The sequence below is a fragment of the Xenopus tropicalis genome, chromosome 3, assembly GCF_000004195.4.
Source record: "Xenopus tropicalis strain Nigerian chromosome 3, UCB_Xtro_10.0, whole genome shotgun sequence".
Taxonomy (NCBI): Eukaryota; Metazoa; Chordata; class Amphibia; order Anura; family Pipidae; genus Xenopus; species Xenopus tropicalis.
Genome location: NC_030679.2, coordinates 106,621,084 through 106,635,599, shown reverse-complemented (window position 1 = coordinate 106,635,599; position 14,516 = coordinate 106,621,084). Strand labels below are relative to the sequence as shown.

The 14,516-nt window shown below is 36.6% G+C and overlaps 1 protein-coding gene across 1 annotated transcript in view; it reads right to left on the bottom strand.

Moving 5' to 3' along the window:
- tmc3 (transmembrane channel like 3) overlaps positions 1-12,661 on the bottom strand; it is a 35,121-nt gene extending 22,460 nt beyond the window's left edge. The window contains exons 1-6 of the mRNA XM_012959521.3: positions 12,527-12,661; positions 11,209-11,358; positions 10,342-10,417; positions 4,266-4,347; positions 3,851-3,957; positions 439-537 (exon numbers count right to left, since the gene is read on the bottom strand). Coding sequence (XP_012814975.1) covers positions 439-537; positions 3,851-3,957; positions 4,266-4,347; positions 10,342-10,417; positions 11,209-11,358; positions 12,527-12,630 — 618 coding nt within the window. The 5' untranslated portion in view covers positions 12,631-12,661. The remainder of the gene's footprint in view (positions 1-438; positions 538-3,850; positions 3,958-4,265; positions 4,348-10,341; positions 10,418-11,208; positions 11,359-12,526) is intronic.
- Between the last annotated feature and the right edge of the window lie 1,855 nt (positions 12,662-14,516).

Genomic DNA, 14,516 nt, shown 5'->3' with positions numbered 1-14,516 from the left:
TGGGGCTCATTTATCAACACTAGACAAATATGTACCTATGCACATCATAGTAAGAAATCACATTTTTGCTTATATTGTTCTATCTGCGGTTTGCTGAAAAATGCTAAGCACTTATTGGTTGCTATGGGTAACTGGGTGCAAAATTGCCACTGTTGGTAAAGACCAGGTGTCTTAATACATACAGTTAGGAGAACATTTATTATTGCTTGAGGCTAAAATTTGCTGAACTTTTTTTTGCATTAGGGGAAAAAAACCTCAACTAACAAGGTATTTTTGCCCATAACCCTGCGTGAGTTCCTTATCTCATGCAGAATTTACATTATGAATACTCAAGCTCGAAGGCTCGAGAAATTATAAATCTGGGCCTTAGAGTTTATTCTTAAAATTAACATGGTAAATCATTATCAAATAAAATATAAATTAAATTCTGCAACTTGCCCCCAGTGACCAGATGGTGTTGAGATCCTGGGCTGACGAAAATTCCTTATCTGGAATTTTCTTGTTGACAGTGCTTCCAAAGGGGGCACCAGCAAGGATCTGAAAAGAATAAATAAAAAATAAATACATACATGAAAAGATATTCCAAGGAAGAAAGAATAGTATTGAAGATCAGCATAAATCATGGTGCAGTTCTTGGCATTAGGTATTGTAGTTCTTTGGGTTTTTCTTGTTTTTTCAGAACCAAATGGACTAATTAGGGATGCAAGGGAATAGCATTAATTTCTATTTTATTCACGTTTCTATAAATGGTAACAATTTCACATGTAATGCAAGCTAATAAATATCCAGATTATAGTTACATTTTATAATAAATCCATAATTTTATATGAAATAATGCAAAATACAGCAGTACAAGATATTATAAATTATATCACTACAGGCTTGTGGTGCCAATTATTTGGCATGCATTTGTTATTCTTTTTAATGTAAGATTGTTTTGTTTCTCTCATGTCATCGGGGCTGCTAATTATGATCAAACTTTCAGAATCAGCTATATAAAGTAGCACTGTTTGTGTGTGTATGGGGGTGGGCTTCAGGGTTAAACACTGGCTAATGGTCAGATTTATACTGAAACCTGGGAATCTTCAAGCTAAAGCTACAGCAACACGGTAGAAACAGATAGAATCCATGCCTCATACTCTTTATTATATTTAAAGACTACTATCTTGACAATCAGTGACTGCAGCAAACTCATCAACATAACATTCATTTCAAATGATACCTTGATGGACCATGCCATGGTCTGATTGGATTTTGAGTGTGTAAAATAATGGTGTGTAAAGCAGGAAATACATTATTATGATTGCTCCAGGCAATTTTGATAATACTCATGACCACAAGGACACAATGAACTGTAAATTGGGATCTCTACCTGTGCATAGTTTTACTATTATATGTGTCATGGTCCTTAGTTTATATTTAGTGGTAGCAATAATTGATACATTCCTTTTATGGAGGTTAGAAGCAGTGGTCAGAAAAGCCTGCAATAAATTACCTTGTGATGTTGCTCAGGTAAAACCTCTGTAAATCAACTGCTAACAGTTCTGTCTAGGCAGAAATGAACTATAAATCTTCTAAAAATATTGCTTCTGGCTGCATGCAAAAAATAACAATGCATGCTGTTTCTCCGTATCATGTGTGCTACATTGTAGGCCAGATGCAAATTATACCGATAAAAAAAACTTATAACTTATAATACTGAATTCAAATCTCAGTGCTGCTCACTGGTAAAATATTTTTATGTTTCAATGGTTTTTATTGACATTTTTCCATTTAAAAAACATATATACAGAAAAAGAAAAGTGAGAGTTATACTCACTTCTATAGTATTGATATCAATGTTTCAGTATGTTATATTCACAATATTTATCCTCTTTCCGTATCTGTGGGGTCCTACTGGTAAAATATTTTATAAACACAACCGATGGTCTGTACAGGTATGGGACCTGTTATCCAGAATGCTCAGGACCTAGGGGTTTCTTGAAAAGCGGTCTTTCCATAATTTGGGTCCCCACACCTTAAGAAAAAGCTTTTTCTTAACCACCTTCACCTGTGTTTGAAGTGCGTACCCATCGAGAAATTGTGCTTGTGACTGCTGGGTCTCCCTTTGCTATGGGTCTGGGGCACTGCATCCGGACCATTGGATCAGTGGGGTGAGTGTCCATGAAAACCTGATTTATGTGATTTTTTAATGAAGAAACAGTCATGAAAGATTTTTTCCCTGAGTGAAGGGTCCGGGGCAAGGCACCTGGACCAACTTTGTGAAGGGGTGAGCGAATGCTAATTGAGACTGACTCATTTTGTTTGCTTTTGTCTGTATGAGGCAGTCTCCTCAACCTTATTTATTTGTTTGTTTTAAACTTTGAAATTGGTTTGATGTGCTGGGTGGCTTAACCCTTTTACTGCCAGCTGTTTTGGTCAAAGCGGAACTTGTATTGCCTTAAATGCCAACGACGTATGGGACACGTCGTTGGCATTTAAGCCCTTTTACTGCCACGACGTATCCCATACGTCGTTGGCAGTAAAAGAGTTAAAGCAAGTTTGGAACAGTTGTATTTAGTTCTCCATACCTTAAGTCTACTGAAAAATCAATTAAACACGAATCAAACCTAACAGGATTGTTTTGCCTCCAATAAGGATTAATTATATCTTAGTTAGGATCAAGTACAAGGTACTGTTTTATTATTCCAGTGAAAAAGGATATAATTTTTAAAAAGTATCTGCTTATAATGAAGCCTATAGGAGATGTCCTTCCCGGGTTTCTGGATAACAGATCCACTATCTGTACCTACATATGTATAACTAAATATTATTTGTTGCAGGAATAATGTAAAATATAAATACATTCTACTTGAAAATTCATCTGCTGTATTTGGATTTAGACCTCTGAAGAAAGAAAAATAGTTCTTTAGTCTGGACACAAGTGAGGGCCTAAGGCCCAAGGTTCACAGAGTGGTTTCAGGCATTTTGTTGGCCATCCATGCTAAATGCCTACCATTGCTAACAGTATTCCACCCTAAACCCTGCTGTTTACTGGAAACTGCCAGCATGGGCCATTTTCATACAAGTATCATCAATAGATTGTGTGTGCAGGGCCCATGGTATGTGTGACCACTTACATTTGGAGGAGTGAGTGTATATGGGTTTGGGAATGTAAGCGTATGTATGTACATGTGAACTGGAATTGGAATTTTTTTTCAGTATTTCAGCATAAAAGAACAGACTTGTTTTGATTCCTTGGGATTTAAATGGGTTAAGACTTTCAACTGGATATAGGAAAATTTGACCCCAGCAAGATGCTGTATTTATTCGCTGCATACGATACCAAGCTGCTCACTTCACTTATTGCCTTCTTCATCTTCTGGATGAACAGTGTAAAGTGCATCAAGATAAGCAGCAAGATCCATTAGTTCCAGTTAGAATCAGACGTGTCTCTTTAAGAGGCACATACAATACTTAGCTGTCTGATGGTGAGATCATGAAGTGGAACTTTATGCCAAGTTGAGACAGCTATTGGAACCTGTGATTGTGTAGTGTTAGAAATACCCAGGATGTGCATAGTGCTCACACAAGCAAACATTCAGCTCATCTCCTCACCGCTCATCATCAGAAAGAGCCACCTCACCTTTAGCAGGATCATGACTCAATTTTAAGGGTAACTCTGTCACAAAGTATATTTAAAGAGCAAAATGAAATAATGGTTTCATAAATAAAAGTAACTGTTCATAAAATGTTGGTGATATAAAATACAGACTTGCACAATTTGCCAAAAGAATTAATAACTTATAGAGTTATAATTAAAACACAATACACCTTTGAAGGCTTCTGAAGAAAATAAAGCTGATCTTACCTCAGGAATAACAACAAATGCCCCAGTCATGATTGTAAGGACAATGTTTATCCCAAAAAGCCATCTCAAAAATATAAAGTAAGAGGCAACCCCAGATCCAAAGTGGCCTGAAATATTAAAGGAAATTCGTTAGAATCTGTTTTAGACCAAAAATGGGGTTAGAGGCACCAACCAACTCCTTGCCCATTCAAGCAAAACATTAATAGGCAGGGGAGAGTGTGAGCTTTGGAGTACTAGTGTATGAGATGCTACTGTATATGGGACTCCCCTGACAAGTATAATATGTAGGCTTAAGGTGCAGGAATGTTTGATTGAACCAGAGTTCTACCCTTATATAAGCAGATATATATCAGGACATGAAACTGATTCGCTTTTTTCACTTATCAATCGCACTTACTTATGTTTGCCTACTTACTCTCTATCTTCTTTATCCTCATTTCCCAAGGAATAAAAAGGACAGCAAAGTTATATAAAACCCGAAGAAGTTTTCTCCAAAGCTGAAAGAAAAACATCAAAACAACCCTATTATGAATCATACCAGAGACCTGAACCCCAAAATAACATTTGGTCTAACGAAAGAATAAATGAAATATTTTCAATGGTTTTAAAGCTATTTGTAAATAGAACTGCAGTTGAAAAGCGGTAACTGTTCTTTGAAATACTTAAATACCTGCCACTCCAGTTATTTTGAGGTTAATAGAAAGACGGCAGAATCTCCTTTATCACTTACCTTCTCCTCTAACCCACTCGGTCCCCACCCTTAGAAACTGACTTTGGCTCTTGGCTAACTGAGCATGCTCAGTTCTTATCAACTCAGGTTACCAAGCACACCCTCCAGTCTAGCAGCCAGTGAAGGGATGGCACTGCTGGGTTCCATAGAAACTCTGCGTTAGCTGTGCACTTTGCTGGAGAAACATGTTTTTTTCCTAACCTTTTGTCCTGAGCTCAGTTTAACCGTTACAGTGCTCATTACAAGCAGGACTTTTTATCAAATAAGTTCTGCCTGTGTAAGCCTGCATTCTACCTTTACAGTGCACATGTGCTGTTTGTAGATATAATTGTCACTTATGTTGTAGTAGGAAAAGGTGTGGCCAGGTGAAAGCTGCTATTTTAGGAAAATGTGATGGTGCTGGCAAACAGAGGGGATATATGCAATACAAATGGTGTGGTTGGGTGGGGGAGATGTGCCCAACTTATATACATGGTAGGAAAATGTGGGGTTCCCATGTCCTTTAAACTGTTTATTAATTAATTAAAATTAAAGGGGTTTTATAGATAACATAAGATACCGTAAATGTATATTGATATTGGTATTTATATCTGGGGGTCTAATGGGTGCTTCAAATATGTATAGGGTAAATTAACTGTAAAAGTTGGTTTTGTTTTTTTTGATACATCTCCTTTTTAATAATAGGTGTGTTAAATATGGATTGGGTAAAAAAACTGTGATAGCTGTTTATATATTGCATTCTGTGCCAATTTTTCTTTGATCATTTCTATAATGGTATTGAATGGAGCTTTTGGGTTCCGGAGGAGGAAGATCCAATGGTGTGCAGAGAACGTTGGGAACAGTAGTTCTGAGGGAAAGTGCAGAAAGAGTTAATTGCACTCTGAAAAAGCTCAAGGGTGCGAAAAGTGTAGAAGTATCAATACTGATGCCAAGTGAGAACCATTAATAAGGCAGCAGTCTATGGACACACTAAAGCAGAGTTTATTTTTAAGTAAGTTCAATTCCCTGCCAGGAAAAGTTATTTTAAGGTAAAACACCTAGTTTTTAGAAGGGTGTGGCTACCCTTTGGTTTGTATACCATAATCGGACTGCAATCTGCCCTATAATAGTGGGGTAAAGCAGGCAAAGTACTATATGTGCGCCATCGGATAACCTGGAAATCCCTAGGATCTAAGGGAAACTTTTATTCTCATTTTTACATAATATCAAACCTTGACTGAATTTTTAGTATATGGTCTAGATATATGATGTGAAAAGAAACGAACCCCTTCTGTAAATCTAATGTTTCACCTTATGTAAAGCTGCCAAATTTAACCTGTGGATTTTTAAGTAATCAATAAATGTAAAACTTTGAATTTTAATAAAGCGTGTAAGTGTTTATGGATAAGCGCTAACCTACGGGGTGATTAAATATCACAGTTCTATTCCTTTCCCTTGTGGTTTTTGTAACAATGTAGCAGAAGCCAGCTGATTAACAGACCTGTCATGGTTGGAGAAGAGCTGACTGCTGCTACATTTTTTCTAGAATCAGGACCAGGAATGCAGAAAGAGGCAAACAGATACTGATTTCAGTTTTAGTTACATTTACAAATAAATTGCAAAGATCAAGATGGAAATCCTGCAGGATTCCTAACCATTCAGTCTTTGATTTAATTTGGACTGGATACATTCATTAGCCTATTGCATTGATTGAATACATTGGACAATTTAATAGATTAGAACAAAGTTGATATTTAACATTATTTTGACATGGCACTAGACATATTCTTGTATGTTCAGTGTCATGTAAAATCCTTTGGAAACTCAGCACTGTAACTGAACGTGTATTTAAACTGAAAACACTTTTGATGAATTGTTCCCCTTGTTGCCAAAAGGCAAAATGAAGTCAATCAATACCTTATTAGCACTGCTAGTGCATTTAACTTGTCTGTAATACAAAGGCTTAACAAGAGAGCAAGTCAGGAGGTTGATAATGTCAATATGTCACAGAACAGATAAGTGATGTGTTGCTCTTGGGCTCTTTGGTTTTGGAGAACTGTGCTTGTACTTTGGGTTGAGCAGTTTAACTAGGGGTGCATACATCTCTGTATTGGCTATCCATGCAGTTTATTCTTTAAGATACAGATGAATTTATGAAAATAGTGGCCCTGCCATGTCTTATTCATAATTTTCTGCAACAAAAATCCCCATATTATTGCTACACTACAAAAGAAACTGATATTGGCAATTTTTCTTTAATTTGCTTTTTGAATACAGATGCTCCATGTCTGCCTACATCTCTCTCTGCCTTACTCCCCATAGCAACTAAGGTAACCCTAAAACTATGGGCAGTAGGGCAGAGAGAGATGTAGGCAAAAGTGTCTGGTTTATAGTGAGCTACAAAATAATTTTTAGCCAAAGCAACCTTCACGGCCTTGGCAGTAATTTAGAAATCCAAAATACCTTTAGATTGTAAATATTGGTTCTGCATTAAGAAAATATTGACTATTCTATAAACTATATGCATGTCAGCATAGAGATGCTGTTGGTGTTGCAGTAGAGAAACATATATTTATATAGACGGCTGCATCATAGTGCCATATAATACTGTTTGTTGACAAAGCATATATTACACCAGCCATGTGGTTCTAAAAAATGTAAAGAAAATGATTGTGTTTTATTACAGAAACTAGTGCTTAAACCAACTTGGGCTGCAAATGCCATAAATCAATCCTGGGAAGCTAATTAATTTTTACAGTTCTGTTGCAGATTTTATTGCTTGACTGGAGTATTTTAATTAAGTAGAGACTTGACTGAGGATGTTAAGTACAGCAGAATCCGCTCTTGCTGTTGTTTATTTGTAGTAAGGAAGCAAGTCACTGGGTTAAACTGATGCCAAATAAATTATAGCTTGGTGTTACTGTGAAGAGCCTGGACCTGCACTGATAAAAACCCACACTACTCCTAATAGTGTCAATGACAAAGGAAAAGCCATACCTTCCTCAAATGTTATATGGTTTTTTATGGTGCAAACTGATTAAAGCAATCAATATAAAGCCTTGATTCTAGAAGCGGATTCATTTTTTAAAGGGCCAGTAGGAGCTGTTGCATTGTGTAGGATTAACTTAATTCAAACGGAAAAATAAACACTTGCATTAAGTTGCTACTGGGCTGACATGCCAACATAAGAGATAACACTGCTTGATGAATTTGTGTAGGAAAGAGTGCTATTTAATCCAATGCCTGCACTCCATTTGGAGCAGAGGTTGCAGTAGGAAAGGGACAAAGAATGCCACCCACCATGGTTAGCATCACCAAAGCATCATTTACTACCCCACCAACCTACATTAGAAAAAATAATACTATAATATTATAATATATAATGCAGATTAATGACTTTATTGCACATTCCTACTCCCTGCTTCCAGTAAAGAGATTACTCTGCATGATCTGCTCATCAATCAGGGTGATCAGGTCATGCACAGTAAGGGCAGGATTGACAGCAGCATACAGAGATGGCTGTAATAGCATGTTGATAATGTGCATATGTGTGTCAACAGTATTATGGTGAATCAGTTGTGGTCAATATGGTCCCTCTGCTTAAAGGGCATCCCGGAGTGACTTAGGTGCTCTGTGTTTAAAGAGAAGGCATGTACTTATAAGTTACAGACTGGCAGTTCTGGCTTGGGCCTCACAAATATGTTAGTGTGGGATGTCCTTTCCCATTATGAGCATTCCTTTACCTTTATGACTTAATGACTTTTAAATGGAAAAAAAACATGAAAATTATGACTGCTTTTACACAGCAGTGACAATTGTACTGTAACAACTACAGGTTAAGCAGAGATTGTCACTGAGATTCCATAGAGCTATGTCAGGCATGGACATCCATTCAGATCTCTCCCTCCTGCCCCAGCTCCTCCTTTGCTCATTCTTCTGAAAACATTTCTTTAGCTACATTGGAAAAGTTAGAATTTGGGTCAGAATATGGGGAAGAAGTTGTATGAACAAGTGGATGTAAGTGTGGGTTGCAAGCCTGAATATGGGTCCACAAAATCAGTACTCTAACTAGTAAGACCCCAACTTGCACCAACAAGTTATTAACATGAATATAGCATTTTAGTCTAAATACAGAGGGGTTTGGAGGTTTGCAGTAGAGCAGAGGCATGCAAAGAATGTCACAATCAATATATACGTATATACAGGGCTGTGGGTCTCACTTTTTCGCTAAGAAACTATAACAAAAATTGGGTAATGCACTCACAGAAGTAAGGGACAATGCATTTTAAGATGTCATGGTCTTTTGGATCAAAACATACTATTGCTAGTCTAATTCATGAATAAGTCTGATTGCCATTTCCGAAATCAGGAAGAATTGTATTTGTTTGCCATTATGTTCAACTGCTAGCTCCACTAGCTTTTTGTGCCCAACCTGTCTCTATAAACAAGATTGGGTGTGTGTGATATACATTTTGGCCACTCCCAGTAAGAAAAAAAAACCTCTAAAAAAGAAAAGAGTTTGTATCTTGTCTCCGTGTCTATGTGTCTCTCCATGTATATGTCTACTGCTTCCTCCCAAAATCATACAGACAGATTGTCTCCTGAAACCACTGACCATAGTGTGTGTTTGTGTGAATGTGACAGGCACCTTAGTTTATAGGCTGCATTAAGGCATGGACAAATGTAATGATGTATAATCTCTGTAAAGAGCTGCAGAATATGTTGTGCTTATATACATAAAGCATAATGATTATAAATATCCAAGGATTCAATTATTAGCCATATGGACCCATTTCCTCTAAATGTATGTGCTAATGTACTATAAAAATTCAACCTGATCTTAATCATTGTTTCTGCCAGTATAAAGGCACCAGGCTGCTGATGCTTGAGGTAGCCCCTGAATGATGCCATTTTACTGATCTTTCAGTAATTTCACAATTTATTGATAAAAACAGCTTTGATACATAAAAAAATGTATGGAAAATGGCAATTTACAAACCTTTTTCTAGAGTTGAATAAGTGTTTCAAACAGGGGACTGTTAATTAGGACACTTCTAAATAGCTAATGAATTAATTAGCTCTCAATAATAGGTCAGGGACCTTTCATTCTATAATGGAGAGAAACCTTGCAGTTTGGTTACATATTAACTGAAGGCAGCATGATGACCTTTAAGTCTAATGTCAATACTCCATCAAGGAAGACGGGTCAGCTTCCCCACACATTTCTCAGCTGGTTGTTCACACACTGTATAGTTTTCATCATGCAAAGCAAGTTATAGCTTATTCCTCGCTGAATAGCTGCAAACTGTGTCATGTCTACAAAAGTCGATTTGTGCTCCCACGTATACTGACTTGCCTCAGACCAACTCAAGGGGACACTTATTTAGCAAATTTCGAGTTTGTGTAATAAAACTTCTACTTTGAATAAACTCAAATTTTCAAAAAATCTAAATGTTGCTTATTTATTAAAAATACAAATATAAAAATTTGATTAAATAAATTAGTGAAAGAATACCTCAGATTTGTACTCTATCATATTCAGTGGCTGAAAAAGTTGCATTGAAAAAACGTTTTGATTTGCCATAGACAGCGCCCATTGACTTTTACATAAACTCGGCATCTTTTAGATGCTAACTTTTAAATTCAAATGTTTTGGATTTTTTTTACACATCATTTGAATTTAAACATTAATAAATCAGCCCCTAACAAATGGGCGTGATACGGCCAACAGAACACTCTTTTATAATTATTACTCTTAGAAGTAGTCAGATTAATGTAATACCTCTGCTCCAGCCGCTTGGTACCCCCGAGTTCTCGTTAATCTCCCTTCGTACTTTAAGACAATTTCTTTAGCTTGTCTGTGAAACAGTAGCAAAGCTATTAATGATACTGGTAGAGATCGAGAGCATTTTATTACCCATTACATATAAATGTAGCACTGATCATTCGTTGTCTGTCACTCCCATTCCAGTTTTCGGACATCAGTCAAAAACCCAGGAAATTAACTAATAAATCATTCACCCTGACATAACTCACAAATGGGCGGCTACCTATTGATCATCATATGTCCTAATCGAATTTCCACATTTACATACAATGCTTACATTAAGTACATTACAGTATTAGTGGTTGTATATATAGTTTATGTATGTGAGTGTATAGATTGGTAGGTGTGGGTTGTGTGTGCTGGGTTTACTTGGATGGGTTGAACTTGATGGACTCTGGTCTTTTTTCAACCCTATGTAACTATGTTAAGATGTGTATATTATATATTTCAGTAATCAATTGAATTTTGCTAAGTGAGCTGATTCTATTTAAATTTATTAGACTTGCATGCATTTTTGCACAAACAATACCTTTATCATTTACATATGTTATTTTACTGAAGACAAACCATTTATGTGGTAATGGGATGTGCTAAAAGTGGTAAAGAAAATTGTCTTTATGCAGTATTCTACATTATTGTACACTGTGTTTTACTTCAATATAAGGTGCTATATTCTACAAGCTTTAAATTACAAACCACTACCATGAAACTGTAATTTGAGTCTATGTGCAGGCACACCTGTAAGATGTGTCCACTGTGCACTGCAGGGCTACAGGTACAAGAATACACAGCGACGAATATACAATCTCAAACACAACACACCTGAGCGAGCGTAGCTTTTGTCTCATTGCCCAGGGTCTGCACCTGATATTTGCCACAATTTCTTTCTGAATCTGTATATTCTGGAAGATAGTTTCAGGGTCATTATTTTCTTCCTTGCCATCTGCATCGTCATCATCTTCATCCGAGTTGCTATCACACCAGGACAAGAATGTTATTGGCGCACTTGTTGCAGCACCTAGACATACTTATTATGCTCCTTAGAGCAATCGTTACATAACATTTCAGACTACAAGCCAGCACCTCCAACTTTTCCCTGGATGCAAGTCCCTCAATAGCCTCTTCTACTGGATCACAAAGCAGGAGAGGGTTTGGGCAGCTCTCCAACAAATAGTTATTGTTATTGGGAAGCTATCTAAACCTCCTCCTTCAAATATGCCAATAAATCATGCACCCTGTGTAAATGGTTAATGTGTTAAGTAATATTACGGCACTTCCTTTACTTATTCTCTAGGAGAACCTCTAACATAATATGCTAAATATTATATACACACATCACATGTTTTACCAATTTGGTTCATCTAATTGAAAGCGTTCATTTGGTGAAATTATAAATTGTTAATTATTCAGATAAACAGACATACAGATTATTATTATCCTTTATTTATATAGTGCTGACATATTCTGCAGCACTTTACAAAGATCATCATTCACATCACTCTGCACCAGTGGAGCTTACAATCTAAGTTCCCACATACCACTGTGGTCAGTTTTATCAGGAGCCAATTAACCTGCCTGTATGTTTTGGAGTGTGGAAGGAAACCGGAGTACCCACAAAAAACCCACTAAAGCACGAGGAAAACTCCTGCAAGAGAGCAGTGCTAAGCAGTGCACCTCCACACTGCCCATATGACAGAATGATAGAAGGATGTATAACTTAGGTAATAAAATAATATAGATAGATAATACAATGAAGGATAGACAGACAGACAGGCAGGCAACTTTAGATTCCTGTAGCAGGACCAGATAATGTTCAGATGTTTCAGGATGGGGCCCTTCATTTAGCATATGAGCTGCTGTCCAGGGTGCTGACATATTAACTACCGACCAGTTGTCTCTGGTCACATTTGTATTAAAAGATAATTACAAACAAAATCAAGTCGTTCAGAAACTAATTTTCATTCAGCCCCCAACATATTTTATAGCTTAAAACTAGCTCCTAGCATTTTATACTGAAGGTTTGTACACATTTTCAAAACGTAAGACTATCAAAGTGTTATTTAGCTTTCTGTCAATGTAATTTATAAACGAACAGCAACAGACTGTGCCGTGATGAAGGTAAAAGCAATTGCAATCTCACCTGTGAGGTGGAACTCTGTAGATGCTGGCTTTCCTCCTGACACTTTTATACCTTTTCATTGACTTGGAAGGCTTCAGTGCAGCAGATCCACTCACGGATGTCATTGTGGTGCACTCCCTCCCCTGCCAGAACCAACTGAGCTCTGCTTCTAATGAAGCCTTCTCCTCCTGCTTTAGAGCCTTTAATCCAACCCCCTTGTGTCTGAACTGAAAGCTACAAACCTTTTATGTCAGGGCCAAGACATTCCATCCCACATTCGCAGATGAGGTCAATAAAACAAAAGCATGAGTTATATATATTATTATATATATTATATGATTTATATATATACCTGTATATACTGTATATACACATGTATATTTATATATCTATATATATACTGTAATATAGAATCACGGAATACAGAGAAATTCATTAAACCATTCAGAAATGCTATAGATGGCAGCATTACGGGTTGTGCATAAAGCAAAATAAAATACATTGCAACTACTCAGATATGTAGTAAAGTATGTGCTGTTTTTATGATGCAAATATATTTGCCTTTATAGCAGATAATAACTAGAAGGAAACTTGTTCTTGATTAGTGTCAGGGAACTCTATAAGGGCAGTCATTTCTCCCCCTATTTTTAAATCAATGGATAGGGTTATTTGAAACCTAACTTAATTACTTTACCAGAAGACAAAATAAATAGGTTACCTGTTGATAGGATTACAGAATGAAATGCATTTATATAGCAAATGAATTTCTATAGCAAATTAAATATGAGACATGACAGAGCTCAGATTAAAATAAAGAAACCATAGAGTGGCTATATATAAACAGGGGAGCACAGGATGGTTAAAGGATTTGTACACTTTATAATTTTAAAAGTCATTGTGTCCTTGCATAACAAGGACACAATAATATTACATATTTATAATGCCTAACATTTTTATAAATCATGTATTGCTGATAACTGGTTAAATAGGTAATAGTGTTACCATATAATAATGGCTTGTTCCTGGATTGATTTGGTTCACAGTGGGCTTACAACAGAAAATCTGTAGTGCCGCCCTTTCATGTTTATGGCAAACGTTTATATAGGGATTAGTCTATAATAGTAATTTATGATAATATAAAGGAAGGGGCTAAGTGTTTTTATGTACCTTCTTGATCTCAGAGGTGAATTTATAGTAATAGACACATACACAGCCCCCCGGCTGTTGCTTAAATATGGTGTCTGTAAGGTTTCTGACTGCCTAGCCCTGGATTAAGGTCCAAGTTCACTTGCAATTGGTTAGAAGTCAGTTACAGCAACACTCTATTGTCACTGCCATTAGAAATATGTAATTGGAATTACAGGCAGGATATTATGAAGCAAGTGGATGTAAAGGTGTAATAGAAAGTTATATTGGAACAGTAATTATGACATACTGGTTGTTGCCGCTGTAATGATTTATGAATGATAATTATAACTACAAGAAACATTTGTGAATTACTGAATGTTGGGACATATTGGAAGCAGAAGCCCAATTATATAGTTTGCAGGAAAAGCATGATTCACAGGAAGGGCAGCTTGGCTGGATAGCTCGGTCAAAGGTTAATGACACTTCGTGCTAATCAAGCATTTGGAGAGAACATTTAATTAGCAGCAACCTTCGTAAGCGGTCAATAGATTAAACCTAGTGAGACAGTAATGCCCATTGCACGAATGCTCTGGAATATTGTAATTCTAGAAAAATTATTTTATTACATTCACAAACAATTCTTTGATGCCAGTTTTGTTGTGATGCATGGCTTATGCCTGTTGTAGGAAGCCTTTACTGCTGCCATATATAAAATACCAGGGCAAGCTTAACCAATGGGAGGTGCTGAGAGTTGTACAGGGAGTTGCAGAGAATACAGGCAAGTGGCCCAATCTAAGGTGAGGGTTAAATACATAAATTAGGTATGTCTTACTTAAAGCTATTGATGAACTGCATCTCCCAGCACTATTATTGTAGTATCTTT